The sequence below is a fragment of the Leptonychotes weddellii genome, chromosome 14 (assembly GCF_054177405.1).
Source record: "Leptonychotes weddellii isolate Sample4059 chromosome 14, ASM5417740v2, whole genome shotgun sequence".
Lineage (NCBI taxonomy): Eukaryota > Metazoa > Chordata > Mammalia > Carnivora > Phocidae > Leptonychotes > Leptonychotes weddellii.
This window is the reverse complement of record NC_138382.1, coordinates 49,602,993-49,618,970: the sequence shown is the minus strand read 5'-3', so window position 1 is coordinate 49,618,970 and position 15,978 is coordinate 49,602,993. Positions and strand designations below refer to the sequence as shown.

General features: G+C 46.8%; 1 protein-coding gene and 1 long non-coding RNA gene across 3 annotated transcripts; one reads left to right on the top strand and one right to left on the bottom strand.

Moving 5' to 3' along the window:
• Positions 1-1,507: 1,507 nt before the first annotated feature.
• Positions 1,508-4,604, bottom strand: LOC145717065 (uncharacterized). The gene is made up of 2 exons (XR_014140057.1): positions 4,545-4,604; positions 1,508-3,531 (listed from the first exon to the last, which is right to left on the bottom strand). It is a non-coding gene; the product is annotated as an uncharacterized LOC145717065 (long non-coding RNA).
• Positions 2,137-15,799, top strand: ZBTB5 (zinc finger and BTB domain containing 5). Of its 2 annotated transcripts, none has more exons than XM_006751407.3 (2): positions 2,137-2,353; positions 11,308-15,799. In XM_006751407.3, the coding sequence occupies exon 2, from the start codon at positions 11,312-11,314 to the stop codon at positions 13,343-13,345; it is 2,034 nt and encodes a 677-aa protein (XP_006751470.1). In that variant the 5' UTR covers positions 2,137-2,353; positions 11,308-11,311; the 3' UTR covers positions 13,346-15,799. The 2 variants fall into 2 exon arrangements, with proteins under 2 accessions (XP_006751470.1, XP_030878535.1); XM_031022675.2 differs by lacking the exon at positions 2,137-2,353 and adding an exon at positions 2,544-2,962.
• The last annotated feature ends 179 nt before the right edge of the window (positions 15,800-15,978 follow it).

Here is a 15,978-nt window from a genome sequence, read left to right as displayed (position 1 = left end):
AGACAGGGAGACACAGCGAGAGAGGGAACACAAGCAGGGGGAGTGGGAGAGGGAGAAGCAGGCTTCCTGCTGAGCAGGGAGCCGGACGTGGGGCTCGATCCCAGGACCCTGGGATCACGACCTGAGCTGAAGGCAGACGCGTAATGACTGAGCCACCCAGGTGCCCCAATAAATAAATCTTTAAAAAATTAAATTAATACAGAAGTATATAAGGACTAAAAATTAAATTCTTAAACATTTCCTTATCACCTCCCCCTTCACTGAGGTAACTACTGTGAAGAGTTTGATTGTATCCTTTGATACTTAGCCATATCTTTACAAACTTTTATGTGTACCTCCACATGCAGGTTTTTGTTTTGTTTTATATGTATTTAGATCATTAGAGATGAAGGAGCAATAATATGTACATATCAATTTTTTTGTAATCCTCTGTAGACGCACATTCAGACTGTTACCTTTTTTCTCCTACTAACAGCTGTGATCAAAAGCCTCTTGTATATACTTCCACATTTGTGTATTTCAGAATACATTTCTAGAAGGAATTGCTAGTTAAAAGGGAATGAACGCACATTTTAAATTTTGAGAGATACGACCAAGTTATCTTCAAGGAAAGCATCAGTGATACTCCCACCAACAACACAGGAGGGGCCTTTTCACACTTTCCTAAGTAATAAATACATAGATCTTTTTAATTTTTTCCAGTTTGTAAATCAGAGATATCTAGCTCACAGCATTTTTGTAAGGATCATGTATATGAAAAGACCTCTCACATTGCCTAGGTTATTGTCAGAATCCATTTTTATAATTTTACTGCCCAATCTGCCGTAAAAACGTGTAAGGGCTCTAAAATGTCAGGCAATCTTAATGAACAGAATTTACCTTCAGACTTCATTGAGGCCTTAAATAAATCCAAAGGGCAACTTTTCCAACCTGTAACGTCTGAATGAATGGATCGGCTATAATGGTATTTAGGTATAAAGTTCTGAAGAAGGGGGGTGTTCCATTTTTAAAAGTCTCCCCCTACCCCCGACCCACCCCACCCCGAAAAGAACCCGCGGCGATCGCCAGCCTGCCTTTGCAAATCTCCCGAGCCACGCACAGCTCCCGGACAGCTCCCGCCGGAAGGCCCCTCACGGGATTGCTTCTCTCCTCTTCACCGGAGGAAGGAGGGCTTCCTCCCCGCCCAGGGCCCGGCGTCCCCGGGAGGCTGCTCGGGCTCTGCATCCGAGCGTGCACCTCGGAGCTCGGGAGCCGCCCCGGAGCCTGCTCTATTCTGACAGCGTCCGCGAGCCTTCCACGTCGGTTCTGGAGCCGGCAGGCGGATCCGACCTGCAGCACGGAATGCGGAGAGAAAGGCGGGTCGGGGCCGGGATGCCCGCCGGACTCCTCGGGTACCCGCGCTGGGAGACGCCGCCGCCGGGACTGGACTTGCGGCGGCATCGCACCCAAGTGCTGTCAGACAGACCGTATTTTTGGTTCGGCGATTTTAGCCTGGATTTTGGCCCAATTCAACTACACAGCGTCTCGGAATTTTATTTTTTTTCCCAAAGTCTACGAGATGGGAGGAACTCAGCCTCCAGCCCGCCGCGGCTGTGGGCTCCGCAAAGGGCACCGGCTTCAGAGAGCGAGCAGGCGGTCACGAAACGGCCGGATGCCGCGAGGGTGGGGAAATCCTTCAGGTCCAGCCAATGGTGGGACTCACTCCCCGGCGGATTGGCCTGGCCGCTCGCGCAGACCTCAGGCAGCCGCGACTGCGATTGGCACAATTAAGCGGAAAACCCGCTTACCTCAACCATAACGGCTATTGATTGGCTGCAGCACACAGTGTCTTTTCTACAGTCCAAACCTAGAGCCGCTTAGTGATAAATCCCGCCTTAAAAGGCGTTTGATAAGTTTTACGTGTTGTAAGGCAAATGGTGATTGGTCACAGCGCTCACGGATTCGGTCTGTAGTAAACACAGCGAGGTCCTGGGGCCGTCGATTGGTCGGCGTTCCGGGCCAGAGTAAATTCCTCCGAATTCCGCGCGCCGGCTGGCTGCCCTTCTGCCCCGGCCCCGCCCCCTCCCCTTCTCATTGGTTGCAGCTCGGCCGGAGGGAGGAGGAATGGAGCGGAGTAAGCTCTCTCGCGGGCGTCACTTCCGTTTACTGTCGGCCGCCGCCGCGGTGTTCTCAGAGTGCGGCGGCGAACGGGCCGAAGAAGCTGGGGGACGAGAGGCGGGGTGGGCGGAAGGGGGAGGAAATCCCATCGCGGAGACGCCGGCCTGGACGTTCCCGCCTCCTCCGACACTGTCAGGCCGCATCGGAGAGGGGTCACCGCCTCCTCCAGCGAGCAGGGGGGCGGAGCCCGGCTCAGGTGAGGCGACCCTGTCAGCCCCGGCGGTGGTGGAGCGCGCGGGCGCGCTCACGTGGAGACCGTTGAGCTCCCGGAGAGCTGGGCCGGCGGCGCGAGCCGGCTCGCGCCTAGGCGTCGGGGCGCGCGCAGACGCGTACCGGTGACCCCCGCCTACCCTGCTGGTCTTTCTGAAGGGGTATTGTTACCCTTCGGAGCCGAGGGGCCAGGCGGGTTCTTCTGCGCAGGCGTCCCCCAGGTTCCGACGCCAGAATGTCTGCTGGGTGGGGCGGGGGCTCTTGCCCCCACGGGTCCGCGGGCGGGCGACGTTGGTTCCTGGGATGGCGTGGGAAAGGCCCAGGACCTACAGGCTGGCGGGTTAACAGAGGATCTGCCGCCCTACGGGTTGGGGTCGGCTGGCTTCGTTGCCCTCTTCCTGGCTCTGAGCGTCGGGGTTTCCTTTCAGCCGAGCAAGGCCGAGGCGGTCTGGAATCGGGGACCGGCGGTTGACCCTGGAGGGGTGGAGCCAGTCTTTTGGAATGCCCCAGCTTGTTATCTGAGGACTGTTTCTGGGCATTTATTAAATGTCCACTTTTTCCAGGCTTCGTGCTAGGAGCTGTGGGAGTTGCAGTGGTAAGAACAGCCGTTCCCCCTCTTACCCTTGTTTGGAGGACAGATTTGTACATAAATGTTAACATCAGGCAGTGAATTAAGGGGGAGTGGAAGGTCAGTTTTTTCCCTTACAAAAAAAAAAAGAAAGAAAAGGTTGTTACAGAGTCAGTCTGCATTCTGTCCTGGTGGAGGGTGCTGTAAGAAGCGAAGTTCTTTATAGGAGACAAATCCTAAATGTTTATTCGGAGGAAAATTTTTACGGAAAAGAACAGTAAAGTCTTGATTACTGATATGCTCCGGTTCTCGTAATTTGAATGAATAGAAGTAACCCTTCGCCTTCAAGATTTGAAACAGAACTTTTCGCAAAATACATTCATATACTTTTCAGTTGTAGTTGAGTAGCAGATATTGGGATTTTTAGAGGTTGAAGAGAATGCTGTGCCTTAGTCGATGATTTGCTATCCTTGTACGGACACTTGTGCCTTAGATAGTTAAAAAGGTGTGCTGGCCACCTAGTTATCTTCTGGAGAACATGCTTTTCATTTGCTAAAGTCTTGGCGATTTCTGAGATGAGGGTGGTTGGCAGCAAGCTAAAAGAGCAGAGGTGGAGGGAAGAGACCAGGTGCGGAGAGAAGAAGGAGTTTTATTAGAGAACGGCTCCTAAACGAAGGGAAGGCCTGCTGCTACTATTGCTTTAACCCCCGCTGGAAATTCCAGCAAACTTGGGAGGATTGGCCTGGCCACCACAGCCAGCTTGGTGACCTGCCAGGTAAGACTAACTGGTTGGGGACCTGTTCTGGGCCCTTGTGTTTTGCTGAGTAAGTGAACCATTTAGAGTTCTGAAGTCAACTTGTTTTTTGTTCTAAAAATTGTGTCAAAACGTAGTTAGCTGGGGATCCTGGCACGCTGTATTCTGGTTAACTGAGGTATCTCTAGCAAAATTCTGAATGTGATAAGATTTGGAAGAAAAGCGCCTTAGAGTAGGATGTTTTCCTAAATTTAGAGGTCAGTGCTCTCGAAAGAGACTTTGTTGAAAGACTGTCACAAGAAGTTGAAGTCATTTTTAAAAATTGCTTTGATTCAAAATGCATGCAGATGTTTTAATATTTAAAGTACTTAGCATTGGAGCACCTGGGTGGCTCAGTTAAGTGTCCAGCTCTTTTTTTTTTTTTTAAAGATTATATTTATTTATTTGACAGAGAGAGACATAGCAAGAGAGGGAACACAAGCAGGGGGAGTGGGAGAGGGAGAAGCAGGCTTCCCGCTGAGCAGGGAGCCCGATGCGGGGCTCGACCCCAGGACCCTGGGATCATGACCTGAGCCGAAGGCAGACGCTAAACGACTGAGCCACCCAGGCGCCCCAAGTGTCCAGCTCTTGATGTTGGCTCAGGTCGTGATCTCCAGGTGGTGAGATTGAGCCCTGGGTGGGGCTCTGTGCTGAGCGTGGAGTCTGCTTAAGATTCTCTCTCTCCCTCTCCCTCACCCCTTCCCTCCCCTAAAAAATAATAAAATTAAAAATATTTAAAAAAATAAAGTACTTAACATGAATTATATTGAATTGGAATTCTTCGGTGGGAGTAAGACTTAAAAATATCTTACGTACAGTGAGACAAAAGCTTGCTGTAGTGCCAACACAGAATCTTGAATCTGCCTCAATTTCTCCTTGGAAAGGGAAAAGAAAAATTTAAGATATTGAGTCTGTGTTAGCTTTCAACTTATATTTTTTAAATGTAAATTTTTTATGAACAAATACTTTTCTCCTGTGTCAGTTTTAAACATATATTTCTCTTTTACTGTACTTAACACTTCTCAGATACGGACATTGAATAGTAGGAGCCAAATTTTGTTAGTGTAGCCGGTGGGCTGGAATGTAACACTACACTGCACCTTTTGTCTGAGTATGAAGTGAACTTCTCATATGCTAAAGACCAGCTGTTTCTGAGTGAACTGCTGCTCTTACAGTTGTTTTCATCATTTTCATCACTGAATAGTGGCTTTTCATCTCAAGGTTCAGTTTTGGGGGGTGCCTTTCATCTGATTAGTTATACATATATTTGCTAAAAGCTTTGATTTAGCTTTCTGACAGCTCCAACAGATTAGGAATTGTGTTGGAGTACTGATTTTTTGTAATGTAACAGGCATATTGTACTTGTACCCTGGAAGGAAGTCACTATGCACAGCTCACATCAAGGAGTGAGGAGAGTTATGTTCCATCTCTTTGAGGGTAGAGTATCTACATAATTTACTTGGAATTTTTCTGCACAGGAGATTTGACTCTTCTCTCCCATTTATTTATGTAAGCAATCTATATCAGTACGGATCTGTGGATATTTATTTTATATACTTGGGGTATAATCCAATAGTATTTTTTTTTTTAAGATTTTATTTATTTATTTATTTGACAGCGAGAGAGGGAACATAAGCAGGGGGAGTGGGAGAGGGAGAAGCAGGCTTCCTGCGGAGCAGGGAACCAGATGCGGGGCTCGATCCCAGGACGCTGGGATCATGACCTGAGCCGAAGGCAGACGCTTAACGACTGAGCCACCCAGGTGCCCCCCAATGGTATTTTATTTATCTTTTGCTCAGATTTTTCCAGTTTTGGCCTTTGGGAGCTCTTTCTCCTGTTGGGTCCCATGTCCCTTTCACATATTCCCATTTTCATGTATGTTTGTTTGTTTGTTTGAAGCATTTCCTTACTTCCTGACACTGTAAGATACTGCAGGCTTATCTTGTATATTTTCAGCCCCAGTCCTAGAATCAGCCATTTCTCCAAAGAGCACTAGTTCCTTTTGTTAGAAAATGGTATTTGAAACCAAGATCTGGGCACCAGGATGCTCAGAGTGGTACTGATTTACATATCTTTGAAATTCTCTTCAGTGTCTAGTTTAATAGAAGACAGGTGGATTCTCATACCTGCTTTTGTATTCAATTTGTTGTGCTATAACCTTGATTAAAGTATACCAAGAAAAATCCACCATCACACAAATATGTACTTGGAAAAGGGAAGAGTATTTTAGTAGCTTTTTCAAATAACTTTGGATATTCTTTTCTGATACTGTAACAGAGCTCAGCAAATGGTATTTTCTTAAGTGGTTGGTTAGTTGCAATGTGTAATCTGAAACCATGTCAACAAACTTTTCATAGTCTGTTACATTGAAATACATTAGTATGTATCTTGCACTTTGAATGAATTTTTTTATCCATAACTTATTTTTTAACATCACACTTTATAACATTGGTCATTTGGAACATACTGATTCACTGGGTTATGCAGACCTTCCAAATGTTAATGCATTTATAATAAAAAAAAATCACATTCCATTAATATCACCAATCATCTCATTGGGTTTGAGCACTGGGAAGCTGTGAAACTCACAGTGACATGTACAAATTTCCCAAAATTCCAATTTTTACCTGAAAGCTCAAATTTTATCATAGGCAACAAATACTATAAGTTGTTTTCCTTGAAATGACAAGCTCATTTCATTCATCTTCAAAAGATGTCTGGCAAATACTCAAGTCTGAATAACCATAGTTTGTCATTGTTCTTCCAAGTTATAATGGTGTTCCATGATAAAGCAATTAGTTCAGCTTACAACTCAAAAATTGCACAAGAATTTTTCCTTACATTGCATTTTAGTATGCAGCACAATTACTTCAAGTGTACTTTCCATTTCATCTCACATAATATTAAAAAAGACATGTAGGGGCACCTGGGTGGCTCAGTCATTAAGCGTCTGCCTTCGGCTCAGGTCATGGTCCCAGGGTCCCGGGATTGAGCCCCGCATCGGGCTCCCTGCTCAGTGGGGAGCCTGCTTCTCCCTCTCCCACTCCCCCTGCTTGTGTTCCCTCTCGCTGTGTCTCTCTCTGTCAAATAAATAAAATCTTTAAAAAAATAAAATAAAATAATAAAAAAGACATGTATTCAAGAATTGAAACTAACAATAATGAAGGGAACAGCATTCTTGTAGAAGTGGCTGTGTCCAGCACACAGACAGCAAGCATTCTGGCCAGATTGTCAAGCTCAGGTGTCCAGTCTTCCCATCAATTCTTGCAGCAGCTTCTGTGCTTAGGTTAGCTAGAAACAGTTTCTGTTGCTGCAACCGAGAACCCTGACTGATACTGCGCTCAAGCTTTAAAAAATGGAATTAGGGACGCCTGGGTGGCTCAGTCGGTTAAGCGTCTGCCTTCGGCCCGGGATCATGACCCAGTCCTGGGATCGAGTCCCGCATCAGGCTCCTTGCTCCGCGGGGAGCCTGCTTCTCCCTCTGCCTGCTCTGCCTGCCGCTCCCCCTGCTTGTGCTCTCTCTCTCTGACAAAAAATGGAATTAAAATATTTTTTTACAAAAGTTACGTGAAAAGTGATGATAGTCTTTAGATGACAATTATATGCCTCTTTGTTAACTTTTCTGACAATGCCTGGTGATCATTATCAGTTAAGAGCATTTGCTCTCCAATACCTGCCTTTCTAGCCTTACCTGCTCTCCAGCCAGAAGAGATACGCTGCCTTCCCCACCTCAGACCTCTCCCCACTTTTACCTCTGCGTGGAATGTATTTTACGTCTCATTTTATCCCAGTGTGAACTTGTACCCAGCTCTGTCGTCAGGGCCACCAAGAAGCTGGAAATAACGTTTGCCTTATCTGGGCCCCCGAGCACACTTCATCTCTTGGGTGGCACTTAGTGCTCTCCATTTGGTCATAATTTGATATGTCGTGTTCCCGCTAAGCACCCGTGACAGTTAGGACTATGCCACATCAATCTCTGTTCCATAGCACTTAACCTTGAATGAAGCAAGCACTTCCAAACATTGGATGAATGAATCTGTATACCAAATACACAAGTGCCTTCATGGGCTGTTGCAACTTCTGGGTTGTATAGCCCTCCAGGACATGGCTCCCACGTTGCTGGGCCTCTTTTCTCCCTTAGTGGATCAGCTGTCTTTTATTTATTTATTTATTTATTTACGCAGCTGTCAACGTGCAGCCGCCTCTTGCCCTCATTCTAGAATTGCTGTTGCTCATCTTCAGTCAGTTAGGAAACTAGAAAAACTTGAATTTTGTTTGTTTAAAACAAAAGATTATGTGAGCGCTTGAGGGACTTTCCTATGAGGAAATCTTTCAGCTGTAGGCTTTGATCTTTATTTTGGATATTCTGAGACTTTCTGGGTTTTGGCTGATTTTAGAGATAGTTGGGACTTTCAGGAAAATAACTGTTGGGTAATATGCTGTTGTAGTTCATCTGTATACAGTCAGTGCTCATTCAACAAATAATTTACTGAGCTGTGTATCAGGCACTTAGGGAGGGAGAAAGAAAATGCAGTCCCTGCCCTCAAAAACTGTTTTAGTAGAAACAGCATTTTGAGTTTGCACTAGGAATATAAGTAGGGCACTAATACCTTTTCTTATTCAAACGGAATCATGAAGTTCTAGGTCAGCTAATCCGTAGGAATTTTGAACTGGAAAACAAGGTGGCAGAGCAGGGAGAGTTGAGGGTAGGGGGAGATGGTAAGGGATCTGGCTCTCGCTTGAGTTCCCCAGTCATGCACACTTTTTAGTCATTGATAGAGTCCCTTTTTACTAGACCTGATCTGTCCAGTTTCTGAGCCAGCCCTGACAGAGCAGAAACAGAGAGATTATAAAATTAGTAAACACTGACGATCGAGATCTGGGGTTGACGCTGGGCACCTGTGTGCCCACCTAGTCCTAGCCGTTCCCTACTTCCACTTAGTCAAATCAGAACAATGGGCGAACATTCTAGGACTCCATGACTCGGAGCTCTGTCAGAATCCTAGACTGCTTCTCTGGGACCTTGCCTAGTTTTGTTTGCTTACACTTATTTTTGTCTGTATCATCTCTAAAAATGGAGAAAAAGTTCTGTTTGGTTATTTTTTCTGCTAGGGTCTTAACTAGATTAAGGATACTGAATGTTAAGAATTCCTTAGACTGTTAAGACACTTCCTGCAGGTGGCAACTTTGCAGGTCCTGCCCGGCACACAGGCAGCAAATCAGTCGATGGTATTTGAGTATGGGTGTGCTTTTCCTTATGAAGTCAGTTATTGAAAAGCATGTGGGTAGGTTAATATATAAGTCAAATAGTTTAAAATGTGCTATTAATTGGTTTGTTCTCCTAGAACACAAATGAACTTTTTTATTAGTCTAAGTAAAGCATTATTAGGAAAGTAAATCTATTGAGAAAACAGCCAGCTCTTGATTATTCATATTAATATAATGAGCAGTGGTATAAGTGTATTTTCTTAATTATATTTAGTTTGGAAATTACTAAAAATCTGGTCCTGCAGATAACAAATATTGTAGTATACACTTGCTATGAGTCAGATAGTTACAAATTGGTAGATTACTTGCTGTATCTCCTCCAACTATTTAGATTCATATTGTCACATTTTGAAATCTTTTAAAGAGACCTGAAGCTTTTTTCCTTGGTTTGAAGGCTTTAGACATCAGCTTTTGGTAAAACACTTACTTTTTCAGCATGAGCTCTTTTTATCGCTTTTACATTGGACCTCCAAGTTTGCCACAGTTGCTTGGTAGTTTTGAATAACCATGATCTTGATTCATGATTCTCTTCCATCAGAGCTGAGAGTAACAAATTTTATATCTCCTAAACTAACTGAAATTTTTTTAAATACCTCTTCTAGATCCACAAAGGTTTTAGGATAGCCATGTTATTTGGGTTTTTCTGAAATTATGTTTTAAACCTTACGTTTGACTGTGTGACAGATCCAACATAAACCAGTTTAAGATAAAAGCGGAATTCATTGGCTCATGAAATAGGAAATCCTAGGGTGATGCCACCTGTAGTCATGACTGGATCCCAGGGTCTTGCTGTCATCAGCACATTTGGGGGGGGGGGTACTGCTTTCTTTTGTGTTGGCTTCCTTCTCAGACAGGCAGAAACGGCCACCATCAGTGCTAGACTTAATCTACCTTATAACTTGCAAGCTGGGTGAAGAGAATCCCAGGGCAGACTCTAACTGGCATGGCGTGGGTCACATACCCATCTCTGAAACAATCACTGGAGTCATGGGGCCAGATCTCCCTGGATTATTTGTCCACTCCTGGAACTCAGAGGTTTAGGGCAGTCTGATCTGCAGCACGAGCACTAAGAATGGGTGAAAAGTGATTTCCCCCAAAGACTTAGTAGGCAGGACCCCCCCCACCCAAAAAAGTGTCCCTTGGAGATAATATTTGAATGTTGATTTGTGAGGAAATGTTAACAAGTTTCACATTGTTCCAGTTATTTGTTGCTATGTAACAAGTCACTTGCAAACTTAATGGCTTGAAACAACAAAAATCATTTTATTGTTACCTCTGATAGTTCTAGGGGTTGACTGGGCTCAGCTAGATGATTCTCTCAGGGTCTGTCATGGGGTTGAAGTCAGACCATGACTGGGGCTGAAGTCACCTTGAAGGCATACTCATGCCTGGGAGTGAGTGCTGACTGTCAGCTAGACTTGAGCTAGGCTTCCTCACGGCATGGTGCCTGGGTTCCAGGAGCAAGCCAGAAAGAGCAGGCAAAAGCTCTGTTGCCTTTTATGACCCAGCTCCCAAGTCAGTGGGAGTGGAAGAAAAACTGTAATTTCTGCCGTAGTCATAGATTTGCCTGGCTTCAAGGGGAATGAACACGGACTCCACCTTGATGAGAGGGGTATCAGTGTCACATTGTAAGAAAGCATGCAGGATGGGCGATCTTAATGATGCCAGCCATCTTGGAAAATATAATCTGCTTTAAACATTGCCTTATTTCGAGTGACTAGTTTTTATAAAGAACATGAGATATAAATTAGGTGTGGGTTGTACTTATATTGACCAGATCACTTTGTTGCCTAGTGTATCATGTGGTATCACTGGCTCTCTGGCTGTCTTTCTCCTTTTCTAATAGCACTCTGATTTCCTGTTTGTGAATTATCTCAACCCACTTTCTGTACTGATCTGCCCCTCTCACTCTTAAGGTTGCTAAAAGACTAGAATTTCATGGAGCTTATTCACTGTCCTTAGGGAATGCAGAATTCTAATTCACTTCTATGGGATAGCTATTCCACCACTTACACGTTGGTCTTTTCTAACATGGGTCCCTAAGTGTTAAAAGTGGGTCCTATGAAGGGGAGCCCGTAAAGAGCCAGCAGCTGATGCCACATGTGTACATGCTTCTAGAATTGTTAGCCGAATTCGCATTTGTTCTTTATTTGACAGGTTTTTAGTCTGTGTGCCCATCATGAGAAATATCAACAGCTTTAAAAGGTCCAAGCTTGGCTGTCCATATCTCTTTTCATCGCACCCTCTGTGCTCTGATTTTGACTCCAGCTTTTCTAAGTCTTAACACTTTCTTTCTTTGTTTTTTCTATAGGATCATGGATTTTCCTGGACACTTTGAACAGATCTTCCAGCAGCTGAACTACCAGAGACTTCACGGGCAGCTCTGTGATTGTGTCATTGTCGTGGGGAACAGACATTTTAAAGCCCACCGCTCGGTCCTGGCAGCATGCAGCACGCATTTCCGAGCCCTGTTCTCAGTGGCAGAGGGAGATCAGACCATGAACATGATCCAGCTGGATAGCGAGGTAGTGACAGCGGAGGCCTTTGCCGCACTGATTGACATGATGTACACCTCCACCCTCATGCTGGGGGAGAGCAATGTTATGGATGTCTTATTGGCAGCCTCTCACCTGCATTTGAACTCTGTTGTTAAGGCGTGTAAACATTACTTAACAACAAGGACGCTGCCCATGTCTCCCCCCAGTGAGCGCGTCCAGGAGCAGAGCGCCCGCATGCAGCGCTCCTTTATGCTGCAGCAGCTGGGGCTGAGCATCGTGAGCTCAGCCCTCAATTCCAGCCAGAGTGGCGAGGAGCAGCCAGCCCCCATGAGCTCCTCAATGCGCAGTAACCTGGACCAGCGGACACCCTTCCCCATGAGACGCCTTCATAAGCGCAAGCAGTCTGCAGAGGAGCGGGCCAGACAGCGCCTCCGGCCCACCATGGACGAGTCTGCCATTGCTGACGTCACACCGGAGAATGGGCCGTCAGGGGTTCATTCTCGGGAGGAGTTCTTCTCACCTGATTCCCTGAAAATCGTGGATAACCCTAAGGCTGACGGGATGGCCGACAACCAGGAAGACAGTGCCATCATGTTCGACCAGTCTTTTGGTGCTCAAGAAGACGCCCAGGTGCCCAGCCAGTCAGATAATACTGCTGGCAGCATGGCCCAGTTGTCTATGGCCTCCCGTGCGACTCAGGTTGAGACGAGTTTTGAGCAGGAAGCTGCAGCCGAGAAAAGTGGTTTTCAGTGTGAAAATCCCGAGGTTGGCCTTGGAGAGAAGGAACACATGAGAGTGGTGGTTAAATCTGAGCCCCTGAGCTCTCCTGAGCCTCAGGATGAAGTGAGCGATGTGACCTCCCAAGCAGAAGGCAGCGAATCCGTGGAAGTGGAAGGGGTTGTGGTCAGTGCCGAGAAGATAGACCTCAGCCCTGAAAGCAGTGATCGGAGTTTTTCAGATCCCCAGTCTAGCACTGACAGGGTAGGTGACATCCATATTTTGGAAGTCACAAATAACCTAGAACATAAATCCACTTTCAGCATTTCAAATTTTCTTAACAAGGGCAGAGGGAGTAACTTTAGTGCAAATCAGAACAATGATGATAATATCCCAAACACTACTAGTGACTGTAGGCTGGAGGGGGAGGCCCCTTATTTGTTGAGTCCAGAGGCTGGGCCTGCGGGCGGGCCCTCCTCGGCCCCTGGCTCTCATGTGGAGAACCCGTTCAGCGAGCCTGCAGACTCCCATTTTGTCAGGCCTATGCAAGAGGTGATGGGCCTGCCATGCGTGCAGACCTCAGGCTACCAAGGAGGAGAACAGTTTGGGATGGACTTTTCCCGGTCTGGTTTGGGCCTCCACTCCTCCTTCTCCAGGGTCATGATGGGTTCCCCGAGAGGAGGAGCCAGTAACTTTCCATACTACCGACGCATAGCTCCCAAAATGCCAGTTGTAACTTCTGTCAGGAGCTCACAGATCCCAGAAAACTCTGCCAATTCCCAGCTAATGATGAATGCGGCCACGTCCTCATTTGAAAACGGCCATCCTTCGCAGCCCGGCCCTCCGCAGTTGACCAGGGCATCTGCTGATGTCCTGTCCAAGTGCAAGAAGGCCTTATCAGAGCACAACGTCTTGGTTGTAGAGGGGGCTCGCAAGTATGCCTGCAAAATCTGCTGCAAGACTTTTCTGACCTTGACAGATTGCAAGAAGCACATCCGAGTTCACACAGGTGAAAAACCCTACGCCTGCCTCAAGTGCGGCAAGAGGTTCAGTCAGTCCAGCCACCTGTATAAACATTCAAAGACCACGTGCCTGCGCTGGCAGGGCAGCAGTCTCCCCAGCACTTTGCTCTAACCCGGCCGCTCGGCAGCAGGCCGGCGCCAGTCGTCGCCCTGAAGCGGACGGCTCTCGTGGTTGGTGGTAGAGGCCACTGGGCTGGAGGCCTCGGGCCCCCCGATGGCTGGTGCAAATGCCGGTGACTAGCAGCTGGAGGGTACACGCGCGCGGGGCCGTTGGGCTGCGGCCGCATCTCGCAGTGAGATGCGCACTTCAGAGAGGGACGCACTTCAGAGAGGGACGCGCTCCCTGAAACCGAGTTCTTCCTTAGGGTTGAGTACTGCGGTCAGAAAGTAGTTTGTAATTGATGGTGTTAAAAGTGGCACATTTAAAAATTAAAAATCGAAGTGCAAAAAAAATTTTTTTAGCAATTTTTGTAAAACTCTGTGAAGCATTTAAGTACATTTCCTATATCCTCCGAAGGGAATATTATATACCCGTACAGCGCTGCACACCATACTTACGTGTAGCCGGTGGCGATCTTGTGCCTGTCTGAAAGGAAGGCCCTTGGGGACATGCCTGTCCGCCACAAATGCTTTAAAGTGTATCAGGAGCTAGTCCGAGGTACTGTATTTTTAATTTTTGTCTCAACTGCAGTCACAGACACTGCACTTTGATGGTGCTGACACTGGGTCCAGAGCGAGCATTCTCCGGACTGTTAGGTGTACATACTTTTGAAAACATCACTGCTGGATAGATGTTTTAACAACTTTTCCTGGTTTTAAAAACACAGTTGTAAATGGAGTATGTACCGTAGGGAGTGGCAAGTAAGGTGTTGTTTCTGTACGTGCTGTTTTAGCAGTATTTTACCCAACCTGTATTACATATGTTACAGTTCCATGTTTGGAAGTCAGAAAAGAGCTAGTGTTTGTCTTTGTTAAATGATGTGGAGTCCTGTTTTGTGGGATCTTTCATGGTGCATCCGCCCTTTGCTCCATCCAGGCTTTGGGGGCCCGTCCAGCCTGACACATCTCACCAGTGACAGGCCCGCTCTCTGCTTTGCTTCTCCGCACTCCTGCCCCGCGTGGCATCTTGTCCAGGCCTGCATTACTGTTTTGTTGCAGACTAACCAAAAACGATGCTAACACGTCTCCACCGTGGGTTGATCACTTTTATATACTATAGTTTTAAAGTCTGGACCCTGAGCTTTTAGCGTTGTTGCCCCAACCCAAGACTGAATGTCTCAAATTGTTTAAAATCCAAACATAGTAGCGGTGTTCCCCGGTAAATATTTTCCAGGCTTTGTAAGAGAGTTGGGCAGCCCGGAGCACGGAAGTCACCGAGTAGCACCGGAGACTGCTGGAGGACACAGTTGGGCCACTGCCCAGGGCCTCCGTGGCCCCCGCCTCGCTTCGCCAGCCCCACCTGCGCCGTCAGGGCTGTCGGCGGCACCTGTGCAAGGCCGAGCCCGGGCTCGTGTGCATCCAGGGCGACAGGTCTTTGGAGAGCTCATGAAGTCAGTTTAATTCATGCATGAACATGAGTTCATTTTTTATACGGCTCTTTCAGAGACACCAAACCATTGTGCGTAAATCGAAAGAAGTCCTTCGGTTCTTATTTAGAACTGTTTAGAAAGCTAAGTACGTGTAGCCTAAAACAATCAGCATGTGTTTTCTCCCCTTACTCTAGTGTGTGCAGTTACACATCTGTCTGTGGATAAACTCACATTGTTCATAGTCAGGCTTAGCATCTCCTATGAACTGATTCCCAGGGAGGAAAGCCAAAAAGGAAACTTCTGTGATTCCTCTCCTTTCCAGCAGACGTGGGAAAGAGACCGTTGGAGGATATGGGATCACGTGTGAAATGCAGTTGTGCATGCGGCTGTTGCTGGAGTCGTGTTCTGACTGGATGTTAGGGGGCTCTTCATCTACCCCTCTGCTTGATGTGGGGACCAGTGTCTTGTGGGGAGATTAACCTTGGGAGGCAGGTGGGTCAAGGCGGAGCACAAGAGAGGCCCTGCCTGGGCCCGGGGAGAGGAGCCAGCAGCACGGGGAAGAGCGGGGGTAGCTCTCTTCCCTTCCATCTTGAGGGGGAGGGGCCGGGAGGCTGCGCCTCACCTCAGCTCAGCCTTAAGTGGACTTTGCTTTAGGGCCTGTCTCTGATAGAGCGCCCGGAGCCTTGCCTCTCCACTGCTAGATGGAATCTGGAATCTCTCATCTACCTCTTAGTCGGTTTCTACATGTGAGAAGCAAGCTTTGGGGCCGGTGTCCTCATACATGCTATAGAACTTAAAAATAATTCAGAGGTTCCCTGCAAAACTAGTCTCAGGGTTCCTGTGATCCGTAGCTTCTACCTGAATTAGAACTGGTTTTGGGTACCTGAATTTTGATTGGTTAGCCTTAATTATAGCCTGGCATAATCATTTCTGGTGATCACATCATAAAGTTCTATCAGGGCACCTACGTCAGTGGTGCTATGCTGGTCAAAATTTGAGATTTTGAAATAAAAAATTTGTCACATTCATGCCTCTAACTAAGTATGTGTTCTTTTTTCTTCGCTTAGGTTATTAAGGTTGAAAGAAAAAAGGGAAGTAGTATGGCTTTCTCTCCTAACCCTGCTTTGACCGGTGCTTTTTTAAAAAACCCAAATCTCCTCCAAAATACTCTTAATGCTGTCAATCACAGTTACGGTCATTGCCCTCAATTCAGTCC